At 40.1% G+C, this 22,848-nt stretch overlaps 1 protein-coding gene across 3 annotated transcripts in view; it reads left to right on the plus strand.

Moving 5' to 3' along the window:
* Window positions 1–22,848, plus strand: part of LOC307258513 (partitioning defective 3 homolog B-like) — a 244,188-nt gene that overhangs the window by 108,464 nt on the left and 112,876 nt on the right. For all 3 annotated transcript variants that reach the window (XR_013845127.1, XM_080038071.1, XM_080038072.1), the window contains exons 13-18: window positions 3,579–3,770; window positions 4,499–4,657; window positions 8,331–8,454; window positions 13,655–13,748; window positions 15,810–15,928; window positions 19,636–19,680. Coding sequence is in view for 2 of the 3 variants with exons in the window: in XM_080038071.1 (XP_079894197.1) it covers window positions 3,579–3,770; window positions 4,499–4,657; window positions 8,331–8,454; window positions 13,655–13,748; window positions 15,810–15,928; window positions 19,636–19,680 (733 nt within the window). In the remaining variant the exon portion in view is untranslated. The remainder of the gene's footprint in view (window positions 1–3,578; window positions 3,771–4,498; window positions 4,658–8,330; window positions 8,455–13,654; window positions 13,749–15,809; window positions 15,929–19,635; window positions 19,681–22,848) is intronic.

Consider the following 22,848-nt stretch of genomic DNA (forward strand, 5'->3'; position numbering starts at 1 on the left):
TTACTCAAACAACTGACAAGTCAAATTCTGATCATCATTCTTCCTATCTCCTCCCCCGCATCTTATCTTTGTTCTATATTTCTTAATTTCCCTCTGTGCCTTACAGTTCAAGCCTTTAGGGTTGAGTTAAGGGCAAATCGTTCTCTCTTTTTTGTTTTGTTTTTTTGAATATGTGTTTTGGGGTTTTAGTTGACTGCTCCAGCTCATTTTAGCATAATGTGTCTTTCCATCATTTCTCCCACACACGTTTCTCCGGCTCCGTTTAATGAAACAACACGGATACACACACACACACACACACACACACACACACACACACACACACCGACTGACACTGAGCTGTCTTTTTTAATAGCGTGTCCTCCTGTTGATCCATCATTGTGGCAACCCATTTAAATGTTAAACGACCAGCATGAGCAGGTTCATCTATGCAAGCAGCCTTTTTTTCTAGAACTTGATGGATTTGATAGAGTTCATGTAGCAAAGACACAAACACATTTTTATATAGCAGCAAGCAGACCGTGCACACATGAGCACACAACATTTTGTATTATTATTATTGTAGTATTACACACAGACATAACCACATCATTGCAATGAGGCTGAGATAATCGAAATATTCCTTGAAATTGCAGTGTCCAGTTACAATTTATTTGCGCCCTTTGTCCACTCTACTCGTGTGTGTTTTCAAAGCTATTTCACTTAATGACAAAGAGAAGTCTTGTTTAATTGTGTGATTTCTTTTTTTTTACCTTAGTACCGTGCCCAAGTCTTACTTGTTGACACCAAATTATGATTATGTTTAGTTATTCGTAGGCTGTTTTTTTGTCACTAAGCCTGAAGGCTGTGTTTATTCATTGTTTAACAGGGAAACTGAATGTATCACCCATATAAGCTACTCTAGCTACAATTGCATATTTTTGTCAGATTCCATGACACACTTGGTCCTGACCAAGCTTAGAACGGCTGCTTTGAAACTTTTCTGCTGACTGCATGGAAGAAATACAAATCATAAATGAACAAAGCTGAGATATTTAAATCCGATTAATAAAGCACGTAGTGGTGGCTGAGACCAAGTGAAAAGTTGCTAAATCATGAACATTACTGTGGGCGGAATCTCAGAGACTGATGCATTGTCAATGTAATTATGCACCAAAACATTTTGCCAACATTTTCTCTCTTCTGGCTGTTTTGAAGTTCTTTCCAAGGTCGCGGCGCCTCCTATCAGGTCTGGACAGTGGGTCTGATGGGGAGAGTCTTTCCAACAGGGGAAACACTTTTCTGCAGAGTAGAGGACTTTGTTGCGGCTTAACGCTGTTAAACCTACAATCCCCACAGACAAACACTGTCTAAACCTGACACTGCTGACCCACGCAAACACACACACACACACACACACACACACTGAGACTGAATGCATGCATTATTATATACACAGGCTTGCAGAGATTTGAGTTTGGCACATCCACACAGCCATGGACTTTTGACATACCGGTACATTGAATTATTCCTATAGATTTCTTGCAAACACAGACACATTCACACTGCCATGTAACTGAACATGCAGTAACATACAAACAATCATTTAATTTGGCAAGAGGACAAAAGGAAAGTGCATCCATGAACATTTTGATGCAGGAACTTCAAAACATTCTCAGACACACATGTACATGTAGATGCTACAAACACACAGCTCATTCTTCAGTCAGAGTTTACTGTATATACTTTTTCCTCTACACATCTAAAAACCTTTGTTTAGCTTCAAATATCGCAATGTGATAATAATTGCAATGCATGGATATGAATACATAGTATTTTAAAAAGTGTATTTTGATTGTCATAAAACATCTCAAATCATCTCATCGGAATGTTCTGTCTGGGGATACAGTCAGGCCTGCCCAGACAAATGACTGGGCCCCTGAAAAGGTCCAGTCATTGGGGCCCCTTTACTCATACTGAGCTTGTATCAATGTGCATGATGCGCTAATTCCTACTTAAACACATACCTGTAAACGGTGTCGGTTCTAGCCAGTTAGATTAGGGTGGGCTACTGGAAATAATAGTGGGCAGAGATACCGACGATGCGAGCGCGCGTAGACACACCAATGCTGTAGGGGGGGTTTACCATGATAGCACTGCTACCAGAAGCTTTCCTCATCAGTATAACAACCATCTGCCACCTTCGTTTTCTAATTTTCTTAGAAAATAATAGATACAATATAAAGAATCATTTGCAGAACACCCTCACAAAGACACCGCAAAACTTGATGAAATATCACAGTATCTCTGAATTGAAAATCCACTTCTGCTGGCAGAAATACTGATATTAAGGAATTTTCCGGGGGTCTAAAGCCCTTGAAAGTTCCTTCTTTTTATTCCTTTCTTTTCTGGTACCCTGATTTATGTCCAGGTCCTGGCATCACTAAGCTTGCTAGGTTAGCTTGCTCATCATCAATACATAGGTAACGCTGGCAAGCAACGGTTTTGAGGGGGAAAAACGACCCATGATATTTGTAGTTTTTCCATATAAAATGTGATATATTTTACCCAAGTAACAATGAATAAAATGTTTTCTTTTATTACAGAAAGTTCTCTTGCGAATATAGCGTTCATAATAAAGGTTGGCTAAGTTAGGTCATCTGCAAAAAAATAAATAAAAATTTCAATAAAAAATATTTTCTCTCTGGGCCCCCCCTGGTGGCTGGGCCCTAGAAAGCTTTCCCACTTTCCACCCCTTATGGGCGGCCCTGGATACAGTACATCAAGTATTTTAAGGTGTTTTTTTAGATTATACCATATCTCGTGCAAAACTCCTCTGCTGTTGAAAAGTTTTCAAAAATAAGCATGTATCACAGTTTTTTTCATCCGTATGTAGTGCAACAGTGCTACCTCTCCCATTGAGCCATCAAAGCCTCCCAACACACTTTCATCTGGCGGGATCCACTTGCCTTCTTTGTTTTTGATATTTTTTTCCCTCCAACGCTGCCTCAGACTTAATCATTACTGCCATACCTCCCAGTTAATAGCATGGTGTTTTTCACCATCTCTGTAGGGTTTATGATATTAATTTTATTCTGTACAGTCACTCTTTCATTCTTGGTTTCTACCTCTTGTTTAGCAACCTTCTTTTCCACTCCATACCACCCCTCCCCCCCCACTCTCACTACTTTGTCTCTCTGGCTTTCTGTGTTCGCCGTATTCTCCAATTACCTCTCCAGAAATGCACAGGTCATTTTATTGATATTGCTGAGCTGAGAGAAGGACAAAGATATATATAAAAGCAGACAGTCCAAATGGATTTTTTGTACCTTCTCTTTTCCTTTTTTGAAAATAGACCGGCAGCACATTTTCCATCATAGAGAAATGTAGCAGAAAAACTCCTGGTGATGGTTTCTCTCAAATGGAAAAGCTTTTAGTTTAGCTTTTGGAGACTATTGGAGCCCAATGAGATGACCTCTGTCTTCTGAGCCCCCCCCTCTTTCCCATCATATGCTTGTCTTCATTGATGTCTCTGTCCTTATTCTACCGTTACTCTCCTTCCCTCTCTTTACATCTCTCTCTATCTCTTTTCCTCCCAGAATGAAGAGCTGTCCCGTGTGCTGGGCTGTGTTGCTGACAGTGGGAAGGAGCAGCTTGTGTTGGAGGTTCCCCTCAGTGACAGCGGTTCGGCGGGGCTCGGCATCAGCCTCAAAGGGAACAAGTCCAGGGAGACGGGAGAGGACCTGGGTATCTTCATCAAATCCATTATACATGGAGGGGCTGCATACAAGGTGCCATGAGACCTACCACACCAATATCCAAATGACCATAAATAACTGGTCTTGTGGGGACTGTTGTAGCCAACCTCAGCTGCTCTTTTGCTCCTGTCATGTTCACCTTTGATCTCACACTCACCAGGACACACATGACGTGGTAGACAGCAGAGATACACCGGCAGACGCACACACCTCTAATTTAGATTTCTAAAAATAAATAAAAGTGTTTTATTTATTTTTTTGAATTGGAGTTGTTAGTCCGAAATCCAATATGTAGATTGCAGTCATATCGGAACCGATACCGATATTGGATCGGATCGGCCCGATCCCTAGCGAATGCATTAATAATAACTGTGTTAAAATAGCGTTGTTTTTACTGAGAGTCTCATTTTCTGTTACTCAGAGGATCTCAGAAACATTTTAAAGTTCCTCGTAGGAGGTTTAAGGGCAAACACATGCATGCACACAAGGTTAACTGATTTGTCAACTAACCAGAGACATTCATGCATAGACCGGAATATATGCATAGGACTGCAATCCAGTGCACTTACAGTATCACATCTAGAATGCAAAGAATGTTTCAATCTAATTGGTGTGTGTGTGTGTGTGTGTGTGTGTGTGTGTGTGTGTGTGTGTGTGTGTGTGTGTGTGTGTGTGTGTGTGTGTGTGTGTGTGTGTGTGTGTGTGTGTGTGTGTGTGTGTGTGTGTGTGTGTGTGTGTGTGTGTGTGTGTGTGTTTTACAGGATGGGCGTCTGTGTGTCAATGACCAGATGGTAGCAGTCAACAGCGAATCACTGGTGGGACGCTCCAACCATGTGGCCATGGAGACGCTACGTCGCTCTATGTCACAGGAGGGAAACATCCGAGGGACAATTCAACTAGTGGTGCTGAGGACACTGAAGGTACATTATCTTCTCTCTCTCACACTGACAGTATTGTACTTGTTTCTTTGTGAGGAACATTGACATTGACATAATGCTCACCCTAACCTTAACCATCACAACTGAAGGCCTAACCCTTACCTTGAACCTTTAAACAGCAATAATAATAATAATAATAATAATAATAATAATAATAATAATAATAATAATAATAATAATAATAATAATAATAATAATACATTTTATGTAATGGCGCCATTCATGACACTCAGGGACACCGTACAATGAGACACATACAGTACAATCAAATGAATTAAAAACCAAAATGGGATGGGAAGATCAGGAGGGGTATGCAAATTTGAAAAGGTGAGTTTTGAGTTTAGATTTGAACAGGGATATGGAGTCAGTGTTGCGGATGTCGGGGGGTAGTGCATTCCAGAGCAGGGGAGCAGATCGGCTGAAGGCTCTGCTCCCCATCGTGGTGAGACGGGCAGAGGGGACAGTGAGGTGAACAGAGGAGGAGGAGTGGAGTGCACGGGAGGGAGTGGCAATTTGAATGAGGTCTGTTAGATGTGTGGGTGCAAGGTTATGGATGGCTTTGAAGCGATGTGAAGTAGACATAAATAGATGCACAAGTGTACACACACACACACACACACACACACACACACACGTGCAAAAAAAGCTTACACACTAGCACTAGGAGTAGAAATTCACTCAGCTCTGTGGTAAAAAAAAAGATAAGAAAAAGGGCAGCAAACAAACATCAGTGGGATATGAGAGTACACATCCCCATCGACAGAAAGCTTTCCGAAACACTCATTCAGAACACAATTAATTTATATTTAAATGCATGCCCTGAAATTCACCATTGTGTACGAAGTGACATTTTATTTTCACTCACTGTATCTCCTGTCCCTCCTTTTGGCTCTCACTCTAAACTAAAACATGTATTTTCTTTCTTTTTCCCAGGCTTTTGCCTGCGCCTCTACTCGCGCTGACTTTTTTGCCCTTCCATCCATTTGTCACATACTTGACACTGGTGTCCCTGCTCTTACCAGCGGCAGCAAAAAGAGCATTAACACTATTCTGAGCTATTCAGATTGTGTGTGTGTATCTGTGTGCTTCTTTTGTGTCCTACACTCAGCCGTATCTCTTTTTTTGGATGAGCACAAAAAGATGCTTTTCAATCTCGGCTGCTTTTCAGCTGATGCCTTTCACACAGCCCTGTAGAAGGTTTATACAGACACCTCACACTCACAATGTCGAGGTTATTGGCTCAAGTGTGAACAGCCCTTTGCATGGCTTACTACTACGTATTGTATACACCCTGCATTATACTGCTCACACACAAGCACACATATTAAGGCAAGAACACAAACGCCAAACACACGCCAAATGTTCCAGTATTTACTTTTTTTATATTCCCTTTTTTACATACCAGTTTACAGAGCATAGGCTGTGTATAAACATCAGATTTATTTACAGTATAGACAGATTTACTGATTTTGGGAAAAAGCCATCATGTCAACAATTGCTTTCCCACTACTCACTACTGCACCTCCGAGGAACTTTCAGTTTTTGTAAATACTTGCACCCCCTTTGAACAAAAGCGGCAGTGTTTTTAATACGCCAGCTGTTGTTCCTGGGTGAGCACACCCATGACAAAGGCATTAAGAAGAACTATATACAAATATAATTATTTGCACTCATGGTCTCATTTGCTGTTACTAGTAATGTATGATCATCAGAGGAAAAAATTGGACTGTTTCATACATATTTAAAAGTTCCTCGTAGCACCTTTTAAGGTAGGGTTTATTGCAAGGCTGTTTTAGTTTGAGGTAAGTGCATCTACTAAAACCTTTTGTGTATGTCTTTGCAATCGGGTGTTTAGTGTTAGAATGGCTCAGGACATTCCCTGTCAATAGCTTGATGGAGGAAGCTGTTAGCGACATCAAAGGGGTTGCATCCGCGTCTCCATCTTTGTCTTTAGGGTGGGGAAGAAAGGGTAGAAAACAGAGGGAGATAAAGGCCAATAGATGAGAGACTGTACCTTAAAAGCCTTTTTGGGCTTCAGTATTGATGCTTTTAACATTGCAAAAGTGGACCACTTTACCTCCCCCCTCTGATCTTTTTATTCCCTTCCTTTTTTCTTGGCTGTGTCCTTTGCTCTTTCTCTTTCTAAGTTCTCCTTACTGTATTCACCTCCAGCCACTTCTCTAATGTCTCACTTTATCCAGCATCTATCCAAACATCCTCTGTCTCCAAGTTTAATAAGTATCTGGCTCTGCACAGGTTCCATCAACGTAATCTGAGACTGTTTTTAAACCTTGGCACAGTGGCTCCTAGCTTTGTAACATGATTGCTGTCTTTCTAATCTACTGACTTTCCTTTTGGTTTTAATATAATTGTAAACAGTTTTCCGAATCATTTATATTGCATTCAATTTACTATTTTATTTTATCTTAAGCTAAATGTACTGTATATAGTACTTTAGATACATCAGTTATTTGGATTGATTGTTATATTGATTGATGTTTATCTTTGTATATGCCTCGTTTCAACAGAGTGGACAGTTCGGTTTGGTTTGGTACGGAACTATAACCCTAGATCTGGCTTGCATTTTCACTGAGGACAGTGACCAAACCCTAACCCTAACCCTTTTGCTGTCGGAAAGAGAATTTGTTGTTTGAGAGTAATCTGATTGCACCATGACACCAGCTAATGGGTTGGGAGGGGCCCCCCCCCACATGAACTCTTAACTCACCAAAGAGTGATGTGTCCTGGGTCGCAGGGGCAAGAACTGCAGCTCAGTTGTGGGGGGGTCAAGAGGAAGATGACAAGCTGGATTTATTACACTCACAGTGTTCCTAGGTCTTCTTTGTTGTTTGCGTGGAGAGGGCTGTATATATATTGGCAGGCAGATACACAGAGAAACACAATACACCAAGCTACACAGCTAAAATGCCATACATATTTATACATGTTCATGAATATGTACAGTTTTTCCACACACACACACACACACTCACACACACACACACACACACATACACACACACACACACACACACACACACACACACACACACACACACAGGGAAGATAAATAAATGCAAATGAAATTTCTAAAGAAATAATACACGCACAAAGACACACATTAATGCTAGAATGAGTGCTTTGTTTGGCTATTACAGGGCCCTAAGAGGGTCATTCCTCGAGGGGATAGGTGTCAGTATGACTGTCGCTACCACACACACAGAAAAAACTTAAGCAGTGTTGAAGACGGTTACAGCCCCTACAGGGCCATGGGAAATGGAGTCCCCTCTTTCACCCTGATCCTCCACTGTCTTTTGAGGGTCTTCCTTTCTTTATTCCATCTTTTCAATGTCTTATTGTGTTTGAATAGACTAATGAAAAGCCCTCACTCACTCATCTGGCCATCCCTTCATTTAAATCCAATCCACACACGAAGACACATACCAAAAATTCAATTCAAATTCATCACAGCATTTTGTCAAGCATTTCATTAGCATGTTGTTATGTATGTTTTGTATCAGTCTTTGTTTAGTACATCTTGAAATAGTATTTCCTTTTCATAATTGTAACTGCTTTTGCTAGCGGGACTTGATTTGTCTGTATGGAATTTATCTTGAAAATGTTCAAAGTTGTGGTTGTTTCCTCCCTGTTTTAGGATCACCATGGGGTGTCACCCAATCGCTCATTTGACGGTTCCTGTGGCCTGTCAGGACAGGTGAGCCCAGTCAACGGTCAGACCAACGGCCCCATGATCAACCATGCTGTCTATGCATCTAGTGGTGAGTCTTGTGAGAATAAAAAAAATAAAACATAAAAATTGTTTGATTGAATTAAGTCGTGTTGTTATGTAAATGTGCACAAGCCATTTACCTAACAGCATTATTTCAATGAAATTAAACCGTTTTTTATTTATTCCTTTTGATTCCTAGAACAATCAGTCTCTTCTATCTCTGCTCTTGTCTCTCTCTTCAGTATGTACCATAGGAGAGGACAGTGCTTTTCTGCCTCAAACCCTTTTTGCAAAATGCCAGTACTTGCTGTGAAGTACATTTTATAAAAAAAAAAATATATATATGTTTTGCCTTGAAAATTCTGTTTTCTGTATTGACTGCTGACATTTCTCCATATATATTTTTTTTAATCATCGTTTGCATTTATTTCAATTAATTAAATGTTCCTTGTTGTTATTATGTTCTACTATATTTCTGAAATGAAGCAGGAAATTAGGAAACGTTGCTGAATTGAATCAAGGCTCAGTTCTGGCATGGTGGCTAATTAAAACTCATGCAATTTAAAAATTTGGCATATTTTGTAAAAATGGCTTATCGTCCTCAAACCTAGGTATTGGTTCAAAAACAATTGTTTTGGCACCTGTGTCAACAAAACAATACTGAGCATGTGTGCACTCTGTTTTCTTTCATGAAATATATTAATAATAATAATAATAATAATAATAATAATAATAATAATAATAATAATAATAATAATAATAATAATAATAATAATAATAATAATAATAATAATATATTCTTTTTAGGGCTGTCAAGCGATTAAAATAATTAATCTCATTAATTACAGGCTCTGTAATTAATTAATCTAAATTAATCACATACTTTTATGACACTTTTATACCTGTTTATAAACGGCTGTATAGCCTGCTACAGTTTCTCTCTCTCTCTCTCTCTCTCTCTCTCTCTCTCCATCTCTCGTAACTTCTTTCTCCACAACAGACAGCACTGCACTGCCACAGATGCCTATGCCGATTCATTCACCATCGTCGTACTCATAGGCAAAAATATTGACACACACACACACGGGGCGGGTGTCCGTTTACGCGGGAGACGAGACAGCTAGCAAACAAAATTGAGACACACGGAGGAAGATTGATAGATACTGTTTTGAACCTATACATTGTTGCACCCACTAAATCAATAATGCACAGACACTGCGGAGAATAAAGTAAGATGTCTTCCTACCTTCATGCTTATTTGCCCGAAGCATCCCATAAACCGTCCATAGAGCCCTCGGCCCCGCCCTTTCCCCTGCTTCTCTCTTTACTTTTCTCCTTTTACCCGTGCGGGCTGTGTAAGCAAGCTACAGGTGCAGCTGCGCACCACTTTTGCACCGGGTCAAAGGGCATTATAGAAGTGCGATTAATCTGCATTATTTTTTTTATTCGCGTTGATTTTTCTGTGATTAATTAATCGAAATTAACGCGTTAATTTGACAGCCCTAATAATTTTATATATATATTTATATATATATATATATATATATATATATATATATATATATATATATATATATATATATAAATATATATATATATATATAATTGTCTATTTTCACATTTCAAGCATTGAAATGGGCCTTGGTTACTTGCTTTGGGAGAAATGCTGCCATATACACAAATGCTAATAAGGTATACCCAAATGCTTTTACCTCTACTATCGGGTCTATTTGCATTCGAGGTAATGCCGGTAGAGATGGCCGGAATTAGCCGGGGGAACCCTGCATGCTTTTAGGAAATGGCTCTCCACTGATTGCTTGTTTCTGACACACACACACACACACACACACACACACACACACACACACACACACACACACACACACACACACACACACACACATTACTGTGTAGAATAGCTACACACAGGAGCACTTTTCTCTATCAAAGCATTTCCTGAATCTTCTAAAAGCTCTTACTGTGTTCCGGCTCACTCTGACCCTATTCCATGATTTTGTTTTTCTATTTTGTTCTCGCCATGGAGAGCAGCATCAAAGGTGGGCATATCATACATAACAAGTTCAGCCACGCACTAAATAAGTTTAATAATCATGAAAACTACACAATATCTCTAAGATAAAAACAAACCAAAAACAAACATAAACAAAACAGATTGCGCCAGTGACACGGCAGTCTTAATTAGAGCTGCCCGTATTCCCTCTTTCATTCCTCTCCCTAGCTTTTATTTTCCCTCACATGTTCCTCAAGGTTGTTATGTTTGTTTGTTTGTTAGTGCTTGCCTTGGCCTGTAATAAAGAGTTATTTTTGTTTCATATCGGTCTTTCTAACCAACTCTACTCCAACCACCCTTATAGTATCTGTACTGTATGTGTTTGTGTGTGATCTCTATGTTCTTGTTAATGAGCATGCTTGTCTGACTGTGTACATGCTTTTGTTATCGGCCAGCATGTGTGTATTTGTGTGTGTTTGTTTTTCCATGATAGCTGTGCCTGTAGTGTTCTCGTGCAGCGTGTTGTAATTCTGACTTAAAGGTACAGTGTGTACATGTTTAACAATACATTGTCAAACATTTAAATAAAGATTGGTTTCAATGTAGATGGAAGGATGATGTTTTTGGAGCGACCATGGATTAAAAGTCCCAGTTCGTTCATGGTTCTCTTAGATTGTTGATGTAATATTTCTGTACAGCCAAAGTAAACTTGACTCTGACCAGAACGTGTCAGCATCTTTGAATTATTCAGGGCCCTTGTTTTGAATATTTCACTAAATAAATGCAAAGGAAATCGTCATAAGCCCTATGATTTACAGTATGTGTAACATTGCTGACACAGTGGGTGTCACCTTTGTAGAAAGCGGATGATGGAGGGGAGATGGGAATAGGAAGAGATGATTAGAAGGACGCATTGTAGACAAAGGAAATACAGATGGAAGGAAGGAAGGAAGAAAAAGTTGCACGCAAAAGAAGAAAAGATTCACATGTATGTATGATTGGAGAATACCGTTATTGATCTATCATAGACACTGCAAAATGCCTTCAAAGAGTGGGAGCCAGTGAGAACTCTGTGTGTGTGTGTGTGTGTGTGTGTGTGTGTGTGTGTGTGTGTGTGTGTGTGTGTGTGTGTGTGTGTGTGTGTGTGTGTGTGTGTGTGTGTGTGTGTGTGTGTGTGTGTGTGTGTGTGTGTGTGTGTGTGTGTGTGTGTGTGTGTGTGTGTGTGTGTGTGTGTGTGTGTGTGTGTGTGTGTGTGCTGAAAGAAGAATGGGTTTGACAGTTTAGCTGATTAAGGTGCTGGCAGTGAGGATGCAGGGAGGAAGTTTAGAAGAAAAGAAAAAGTCTGAAAAACTGAGTAGAGAGATACAATGATTTATGAGAGATCTGAAAGGAGAGATAAATGACAGCCAAAATATATCAGATTGCAAGAATGGGAGCAGGAGAAAAATAACGCAGGTGATTAGAGTAGAGAGAGAGAGAGAGAGAGAGAGAGAACGTGATAGAGATGAGTGGAAGTGATATTTCCTCTACTCCCCGGCATCTCTACTTTCAGTCACACGTGCTGAATCCAGGCACATTGAAGGACAAACAGTGAAATAATCCCAGCATGTGTTGTGTGTGTGTGTGTGTGTGTGGCAGCTGTGTGCTCTCGGAGAAGTGATGACTGTATGTAAATTGTGTGCCTGGGTGGATTGCGAGCCGGCATATCAAGTTGTCATAAACTCGTTTATCAAGCAGACACAGACCGTATCGCCTGAGCTTACTATCTGTGGCAACTTATGCACATGTAGAGCAGCTGCCTTTACTATGCCGTTCTCATCCTCTTTGTGTTTCACTTCTAGTTTTCCCCTCATCCAAAAGCTTATCTTTCTCTTGTATTCCACCCATTGTAGTTTGTAGTTCTCAAGACCTTTCGTCAGTCAAGGTCTTAAATAACTTTTTGGTTTAACCCAGTTTTCCACAGTAACAATTCAACAGATCAACAGAGTCTGTGTTTGGTTAAAGTTTTCCCCCAGGCTTTTATTTTTAATTGTATTTTTCTGAATCATATTATAATGACTTCCTGCAGGGTTCCCAGGCCATGGTAGCTGTGGTCAGCTTTAATTGATTGGTTTTCCATTGGACATGGATAGAGTCCATTTTCCACTTCCTGTTTGGTTCCAAGTTATCCTCAGAAAACTTCTCCAAACACTCTCCGGCATTGTCTTAATGTATCTCTCTCCATCCATTAACTCAGTAGGCTATTTGCTTTTTTACTCTAGAAACACAGTGTCTTTGCTAGCAAACAGATGTTTTCATATTTTTATAGACATTATATGGTACAGACTATGCAATATCAGCCATATAAAAGCCTGACCTGAGATGTATAGGTCGCATAAATGGGTGTTGGGCATGACAGTTGATCGTTGGATTCCTTGCATCCAAGCCCCAACCACAGCGAGTTTTACCAGCATCCAGTGACAAAAATTAAGTTCACAGTTTTCACAAATTTCTCATTCTTTCTCACTCCCATGTTAAATATGCCGTTTTCACAGCCTTATTAAACCTATGTACGGCCTGGTCCAAAAAAACATTCTAGTCTGTATGTTTAGGTCATATCTCCATGACAATACTGGGGGGGGGGTGAATTATTTTGTATTATGCTAGTTTTTAAACTATTGGAGGTAGATGGGCGTATCCCCCTCCCCCCGACGTCACATCAATGCCCGTTTTCGGTAAGAGGAAATGAGGCAAGATGACGACGCGCATAGGCCAGGACGATTGGATGCAGATGGAATAACTGAGGTCAGCCCGGATGCTACATCCATGTTATATACTATCTATGGTTGCATCCCATGTAGGTGTATCGTAGTGGAGGACAACTGACACAGCAACTTGTAGTCAGTTGTGCTGTGTTTTGTTGGTACACAGCCCAGAGTCTGACCAGCTAATGAGTGAGCTAGGACAAGGCAGTTCTTGCTGAGTCGCACTAGATTGAGAAGAAAGTGTGCTGTACTTTATTTTGGTGAAGTAATCGCTCTTCAAAACATGTGTAGCATATGGATGGACAGTTGAGAAATAGGTTTTGCCGTAGGTGTGATGTTTTTAGGTATTGGTATTTATTGCAGCCAACATTAACTTCAATACATCACAGCTGCTGTGTTCCAGAAAGACATACAGTATAGGTGTTAAAAACCTTTCTGATTTGAAATGATCAAATCACCTCATTTCACATTGGTATTTTGCTATGCTTTTCCAGTGACCAATGGGACGTACTGTCACATGGACGATGAAGAGGACGGGGAGCTGTATGGACATGAAACAGACTTGAGCAGCTCCTATCTACAGGAAAGGTGTGTGGGAGTGTATGCCTCTTCTTCCTTAGCTGCTATTACAGAGTGCTTTTTCATAGGAATTATAATCAAATAGGCATTGTAAAGCAGAGCAGAGACACCACAAACAGTCAACTCATTCAGTCCGTTGGATCACAGTTTTCCATGTTGTTGTTTTTTTCTCTTTTCATTAACACTATCTTCTTAACTAAATGTTCCATATACTGTACATATGAATATGTTCTGGTAAGCCTTGGTGGAAATGAATTAGTGTAGATTGATATGTACTTTGAAAAGTTATATTTAATGTTTAAAATTGCATTAATTTAAATCTTTTTACATAAATTGAATTGTTTGTAGTAGTAATGATCATTGTGTTAAATGCAACTTTACGGCTTTGCATTTAACACAAGCGATCATGCTAGGATCACATTTAGTTTGCATCTTTGCGAGTCTGCAGAGGGATTCATACAATTTAGTATTTAGCGACTAATGAACAACCTTAAAGCTCAGAACGTCACTCCCATGCTAGCAGCACTTCACTGGCTCGCTGACACTTTTAGAATAGATTTTAAACTTCAAACGTTTAAAGCCCTGCATGGCCTCGCTCCCAGTTAGATATCCGACTTACTCACGCCCGATGAACCCAGTGTTTCCCTTACATCTTCAGATTTGACCCTCCTCACTCTTTACTCTGCCAGACTAGCTACAAAAGGTCAAAGAAACATTTCTTTCAGAGCTCCAAGACTCTGGAACTCCTTACCCCAGGACATTAGATCAGCAAACTCACTCAATTCTTTGACATTTCAGGTTCAAAACCCACTGTTATCAGAAGGGCGTTTTACATTTGAACTTTGTTTGAATGGATTTCTTGATGTTTTCCTTCTATTTTGTGTTAACGTTGTTGATGCACTTTTTCCTGGTTTTGGGAACTTTGTGTTGATGAATTTCCTGCTGTTTTTGCTTTGACTTTTTTTGTTTACATGTTTGATCATCTCTGTAGATCACTATTTTACTTTCTTTTTAAAGGTGCTATACAAATAAGTATTACCATTAAAGCTACTACGAGTAACATGGCACGTTGGCGTCCCCTTTGGACAAAAGCGGTAGTATTTTTACGACGCCCGCTGTCGCAAAGCTGTTTTCTAGCTCGTGCCAGGCGTGCGAGTGTGAACTGAGAAGGGCGCAATATAGTGCATGTCCGTGTGTTGAAAGTGTGAGGACTCTTTTTGGCTCCGTGAGAGTGGTTTTGACACTGCATCAACTAATGCCAGTCAGTGCTACACACACCTGATTGCAATGAGTTGATACAGCAGTGTCACCTAACTACTCTCTCTCACGGAGCTGAAAGATTACGTGTCCTCACAGAAAGCGAATGAACGAGAGACGGCAGTTAGTATGGATCACGATGAGGTAATGTGTTTGTGTTGTTGATGTAAATAATGACTATTTCAGATAATGGTTATCTGATGATGGTGAAGCAAAGCAAACGTTGTGTTAGTACCAACCGCTCATTCATTTAGGAGTAAACACTGCAGTCTAGTTTCGCTCTCGTGAAATTGTATACACGTTGCTACGCCCTCGTCCTGCCCGTAAGCCTATATCACTCTCCCTTTTAGCTTTTCTTCATTGCATTCTCTTTTTTTTCTTTGATGGTTCAGCCCCGTTATCAGTCATTATGACGACAAATAACTGTCTCAAACAAGGCTCCCGCTCCCCTTCCCTCACCTGGAGGGATAGGCTTCTCAAATCGCGTTGCAGCGCCACACTGAAATCTGCAACCAATACGGATATGTGACCATAGAGCTTGCACGAGCGAACCGAAAATCGGACTGGGTGTGCGACCAGACCAAAAGCAGATAAAAACTATATAAAAACGTCTTTCTTTGCACTGATGGTCTCGTTTGCTGTTAAAGGTAATTTATGATTATGAGAGGAAACATGAGGCTGTTTAAAAGATATTTAAATGTTACTCGTAGCCGCTTTAATATTATTATTAATATTCCCACACAAGAAATAATCACAGTTCTGTAAACTGCCAACACTATTGTCTGGATTGACTGTGTAATAAATGTTTTCCAGGGAGACTTCTCACAGCTCTTGCCCGGCTCAGCCCCAGGCTCCTGCCCAGCGTCAGTTCCAGCACGTTAAAGCCTCCAAGAGCATGGACCTGGGTACCACTCACACCCAACAGCACACTGGTGGGAGATGTTTCTCTGTTTATCTGTTCTGCATGGTGGCTGCATGCAACTTATCCTCACACACATTTAAATACCCACGCTGATGCATGGCTGCTGATCCAACAGCATGCTTCTCAAAGCCACATGCAGACTGACACCTCTGCATAGTGTACAATACATACTGTACATTCATACAATCCCACAGACATACACACTGATACTCTACATAGGTGCAGGTAGGAAACCATGTATGCCATTGCCTGGTTTTCCTGGCTTAGTTATTTGTCTTTGTCTGAAAGGTAGCAATAAGAAGATTTGTTTCGCTGAATAAAAATGACAGGTGACAGAGAGGAAGCACAAGTTAACAAAGAGATTAAGGTAATGGGATACAATGGCAGTGATTGTCTCTAACTAGCACAGCTCCGGTGGCTGGAGGACACTGCTATTGACAGACTATCACTGCTAGGCTACTTTATACATATTAATCCAAATACCCAACTCATCTCTCTCTCTCTCTCTCTCTCTCTCTCTCTCTCTCCCCCTCCCTCCCTCCCTCCCTCCCTCTATCACATTATTATTCCTTTTTTTCCAAAAGTTTGACAAAGAAAAATGAGAATGGATGTCGAAGGATGTAGTCATGCTATTTTATTTATGCAAAAACAAGCCAGAACAGGCTACTTCTGGGGCAACTCTGTGAAAGCACTTTCCACATGAGCTTTGTCACCTCTTGCTCTCTGATGACTGATATGCTGATGCGTGGGTTGTGTGACATTTCAGTGATTGTTAAAAAGTCAACTTCAGCATGTGTGTTTAGTGATGTTTGTGCTCGTGCATACATCTGTGTAATATGACAGTGGATGGTGCAGCACAACAAAAGCTTATTGTTTCAAATGTCACTTGCTGCAGTCCTCCCCCTAAAGCTGGCTCTGCTGCCAGCTGTGTGTGTGTGTGTGTGTGCGCGCGCATGTTTGTAAGAAAATGTGCAGAAGAATATCGTTATACACACTTATCCATTTCTACAAGAACAACAGACTGATGTGTGTACTGTATATCGGTACACAAACTCTTTTGCTTTTAGATTTTTGACGAAACCCATTTAATATTTTATGAATGTCATGATGTGTTCTCATCAAGCAGCAGTATTAACATCTTATCCATGGATGTCTCTCTATGTTGCCTAAGTGACAGGGGATAAGATTAAAATATGATTTCATATTTAATATCCAGAAATGGTATAAAGGTGGTCCTCCACCTTACACCTTGGGTGATGAATGTCTTCCCTGTAGACTAGCCTGAAATCCTGCTAGATCCCCTCCTGCTTCCTTTTCTTTATTCCCAGCATGCCCTCTGTCACTATAAAGTTCAGGGGAACAGATTGCTCACACAAGACAATAATGCTGCAGCTAAGACGGTGTGAACAATTTCAGACCTGGAGGAAAAGAGTACATAAAGCAGTTTTTTGTACTTCCATGCTGACAATTCAATCATAAACCATGGCAATCTCTTTAAAGGTCTTAGGGGTCTTGTGTCGTACGTTTTGATAAAACAGGAAGAATGTTCTGGAGAAAAAAATACTGTATATAGTATAGTACTAAAGAAACCTAAATCTGGGACAGCTTTATTGGCCAAGTGTACACATAAAAAAATAATCTGACTGGGGTTTTAGCCTCCTATGATCACCACAACATATGAACTATAACCAGGTTGCTAATGAGGTCATGAAGTCGGTTAACTCGAGTGTTAATTAGGAAATATGTCTTAGTCAGCATACCATATGAAAATGAGATGTTGCTCATTAGCACTGTATGTTAATGCTTGCATTAAGTCTTTTGAAATCATATCTCATACATGTACTGTATAAAACATAGCCAACAATGATCTTTTTTTTTTAATTTGTTGTGATATTGTCATGGAAACATAACTAGGCCTACATGCTTCCTCCTGCCACCTCTGTTTATATAAAAATAGGCCAGACTATAGCTATAGGACGGCTTGTGTGAATGTTTCAGATCATCCAGCCATTACAGTCTTTAAATAATGTGCTACTCAAAATGTGTATGATCACTGTATGTGTTAATACGATTCAAAGTGCTTTATGCATAGTGACAACTGCATTAGAACCAAATGTAATAAGCAATACTGACTGAAGCCATGATGTATTGTAGTGTGTGTGCGTGCGTGTGCGCACGCGCGCGCGTTCGTGGGTGGAAAATAAAAGAGCAGAAAGCGAGATCGAGAAAAAAAAAATCTGAGAATTGACTTCATGTGTCACTTAATTTATTTAGTGTTTTTATATCATTTCTGATTTCATTTTCCAAGCCAGCCCAATTAAAAAACATGAGAATAGTTTAAGTTTTGGTTCCAGATTATGAACTTCATCTGTAGTTCTCACTGTCCTTCTCACTCTCTCCATCTTTATTTCTTCTTTCTCTGCCTTCACTTCAGTCAATTTGTGTCCCTCAAGTTGTTTCATTCTTAGTTTTAATTTAGAACAATGACAATTGTCTGACCAAGTTCAGGCTTAGGCTAAATAGGCTTTGTATGAATATGGAAATGAATTTCATCTGAGCAAATCTGTTACCTCAGGCTATCTTTCTGAGACTCCCTCCCTTATGAGAGCTCTCTGTGTGCGTCACACACGTGGCATTTAAAGATCTGCTGAAGTAGGCATACACACACACACACACACACACACACACACACACAGTGATCCACAAACTAAAGGCTGCTGAAGTAGTCCTGTTGATTCACCGCAGACAGATGCTGTCAGACACACACACACACACACACACAGCTAGAATTACACGTTAGGCTTTGGTTTTCATTAGAAAGATATTTGCTGCGAGAAGCCACGTTACTGCTTGGTTTTTGTGGTCTGACGTGTGTGTGTGTGTGTGTATGTGTGTTTTTAAGTGCTACCAGTCATCATGTTGGCAATGACCTGCCTTGTGGCTTTAGGAAAGAGGGAGTAAAAGAAAAAGAGAGAGAGAGAGACTGTGGGAGAGGTAGAAAGTGAAAGGGGGATTAACCAGGGAGCAATGATGGAGTGAACGGTGATTAAAGCAAGGGAAAGAGGGAGGAGGACACCGCTCGATGAAATGTGGGTAACCGAAGAAAAAATGAAAACATTGAGAAGAGAAGTGAGGGCAAAGGGCAGGAGGTGAAGGGACCAGTGAAAGGGTCAGGGAAAGAAAAGGGAGGGAGCGGGTGAGCCACTGAAGGAGAGAAGGGAGTGAACGACAAATGACGTGACAGAGAAGGGAGCGAGGGGAAATGACTTCAGGAGCACTGCATCTGGCTTAACATCACAAGAAACAAAATGAGCTGATATTCTGCCAGTCACAAAGCATAATAAGGAATGATGGAGAGGCTAAGAAAAAAGGCAGTATAGGGAGGAATGAAATTAGATTAAACCAGGTCTTAGGTTTTTAAGGGGCGAAAACACAGCAATGGAAAGTGTGTGAACGTGTGTCTGTGTACTGTTATAGAATACAGAATGTATAGAATATACTTTATCTGTCATTGTGCAGTAGAACCATACTACAAAATATGCTTATGCAGCCTAAAAAAACAATGTTCACACAAACACTAACACAATACATGTGTACATGGTATGTACAATGGTGCAAAATACATAAAGATAATACAGTAAAACATACTCAATTTGAAGAAAACATTGTCCTTTTAGTCCCTTTTTAAAGTGCAACTGTGTGTTTCTTTTGTTTCAGTGGCAGATGAGAGCAACGTCGGAACCCTGGTTGCCGACACTGCAGGTAAGGCAAACACAGACAACCAGAGCATGTCATAGAGAAAACAGACACATGCTTACACATTTCAATCTAATTGAATCTAAGGACAGCGAGACATAAAGTAGGAACGCTGAAAACGTCTCAGACTAATAGTGGTGATAAATAAAAGAAACACGGGAATTGGCTACAATGACTTGAAAAAGAGGCGACAATAAGAACATGAATGTACGATTGCACCCTTTGATTGATTGATTGATTCAATTTATTTCAGACATATCAAAATGTACAAAACAAAATGAAAAGCATAAACAAATAACATATTGAATTGATATGCCTGAAAAGAAGTATAACTTATTTAATCCTACCCCTTTTCCACAGCTCAATAATTCATATTTATATTAGCTTCCTGTGTTCCTTATAATCTCTTTTACAAATCTATACAATTTGTTATACTATATTTGATATTTGATATTTTATATATGATATTTACAATCCATACAAATATACAACTCCATATATCTATATCCATTGTATACATACATATATCTATGTCCATTATATTCATTTAAACAATCCATATATCTTTTAATTTCACTTTAAACTCAACCAGGGCAAACCTGAAGATGACAAGAGATAATAAGTGTATGTGGAGCTAAGAGCTAATCAGAATGAATGGCATCAACCATCCCCAATTATCACTTTAAAATGACTATATATACAATGGTCCACCCATTTCTCTTATTTCTCTTGTTTCATTGACATGCAACAGATGAAAGTAAGACTTGCCGAGGGAATGCAGAGAGGAGAGAAGGGCGAAACCATGGCCACTTCTTAATGACAGGCATAGACAAGCTTGTTCTTGAGAGAGAGAGAGAGAGAGAGAGAGAGAGAGAGATGAAATATGAGTGGACACCCTCATCTGAAATGAAAGCCCAAGCACAAGGGGAGCACAGAAGATGACTGATGCTTCAAAACCTCTCACCTTAGAAGCCTGCATGCACTTCTTCTTAAAAAGTTTGATGGCACACCGCTCTTTTTCGCCTCGCCTTGAAGTCTCCCCCGTTTCATTTGTAGCAACTCGAATGTGAGAGCACTTCACTTAATTCCACTATATGTGTGTGTCTGTCTTTTTCTCTCTGCTACTTTATTGTTGTCAATCAGTCCAGCCTTTTTCCACATTCTGCTGTACCTCTTTTTTATGCATGGTGATATTTGCTACAGGTCCATAGCCATTCTAAAGGGAGCTAAAGAAAGATGATGGGGGAGCATAAAAGACAAATGGAAAGAATGCAAGGCCGGGTTTGAACATTTATTGTACTCCAGTAAAACCTTAATAAAACACAAAAGGAGTAGCCTCTTCAAACAGCTGCTAAAATCCACCAACAATCTTTGTTCCTTCTGCGTCTTTACTCACCCATGTGGAGTTTGAGGTTTAGGTGCACCTGTAGTTGAAAGAGTAGCTGTTTGAGCAGGAACTTGGAACAGCGGTTAACTGTGTTGCAGGGGAAACATCAGGTGCGGGAAAAGAGGATTTCTTGAGAAGGGTTGGATTGGTGAAGATGGAGAGGTTACCGTAAGGCTTGGTGGACATTCTGTAGTGTTTCAGACTCTGGTTGCATATTCCTGTAAGTTCCCAAAACAAAGCTTTTTATTGTCAGCGAACTGAAACAGTTTTTTTCTTCAGCTTTTAATGAGGATATTTTACGTGGGCCCATGTGCGCTGTCGGAAGACTGTAGCATGGAATAGCCATAACACTCTTACAGGTGTAAAATGCAACCAGTATACTCATCAATGACTTCTTTTGTGTTCTCTGAGGGAGAGACATGAAGCCATCTTTGTGAATAAAACGAGCCAGGAAATGTGAACAGTGCAACATAGCTACAGCTCCGGGAAAAATTAAGAGACTAGTATGGATTTTTCTTAAATCTTCATCTCTACATTACTTATTGACAATATTTTTATTGTGAATTTGGTAGAAATGTTGTCAGCTGTTTAGATTATTAAACCAAAATGTTAATTGTACTCAAACATATGCCTCTAAAGAGTAAAACAAGAGACACTGAACATTTGGAGTGGTCTCTTAATTTGTTCCATAGCTGTATAGGGCAAGGAGGAGACGACTGGCAAAACGTTTGCAGTTACACAGTTTCTGAATGTCATTTATTAAGCACACCATAAAGTAAAATACAGTAAATTTAGATTTTGAAAATTAGATACTATGATACAAGAAACCCTCCTCAATGTATAGGCCACAACATTAGGAATGAGGCAGGACTTCATTTGATATCATCGTGCACATTCCCAGAATTTGGGTACCTTGGGAGTCAATGCAGCCTTGTATTAGAGGAATACAGTTCATTTGGTACACAACTATTTTCTTTCATTTCCTCTACCTTATTGCACTGCACTGTACAGCTTGTTTTTGATAAGCATTGTCTATAAGGTCTACCCCAATGGCAGTTTCAGCAGGTTAAACCGTGTCTCCTTGTTTAGTGTTGTTTCCCTACATCTAAATCTGACTCCATTTAAGGTGGTAGTGATATGAAAGTTGCCAAGTAGACATGCTGATGTGTTTCATCTGCAAATGTCACCCAGTTAAATGCCTGCTGGATAAAGCATATACACATCCCTATCTATTGCTTGGTACTCAAGCCTATTTACACATTCCCTACCTGTTGCTTGTCAGTATGTCTCCTGTTTTATAATGCCACACAGCGCCATATAGCTGTTAAAGACAGTGTGTGCCTGGCAAGGGGCTGACAGTATATTTCCAACCCACTTTCCCTATAGCTCTAATGTATTTTTATTTTTTTATATAACTGAAGTGCTTCCAACCAGGCCGGACTGAGCCGTCAGACAGCTGCATGGCCTTTGGTGAGAGGAGGAAATAGTAGAAAGACAATGACTTCTGGGAAATGCTGTTTTCACTTTTCCTGCACACCCCAAGAAACCACTGGGGCAACTATACCACAAGTACACACACGTTCACACACACGTTCACACACACACTATGATTACCGTTGTCGTGGTTATGGAAACTCTCCACCCCCCCTGTGTAAAACGTCAAGCTTGGAATATACCATATTATATGTTTTGCAGAATATGAGATGCAATGTGACGGTAATGGGAGACCATATTGCAAGTGTGTGTGTGTGTGCATGTGTGGAAACCTATGATCATGAGTGGGTGTG

The sequence above is a fragment of the Ammodytes marinus genome (assembly GCF_949987685.1).
Source record: "Ammodytes marinus genome assembly, chromosome: 12".
In the NCBI taxonomy this organism is placed as follows: Eukaryota; Metazoa; Chordata; class Actinopteri; order Uranoscopiformes; family Ammodytidae; genus Ammodytes; species Ammodytes marinus.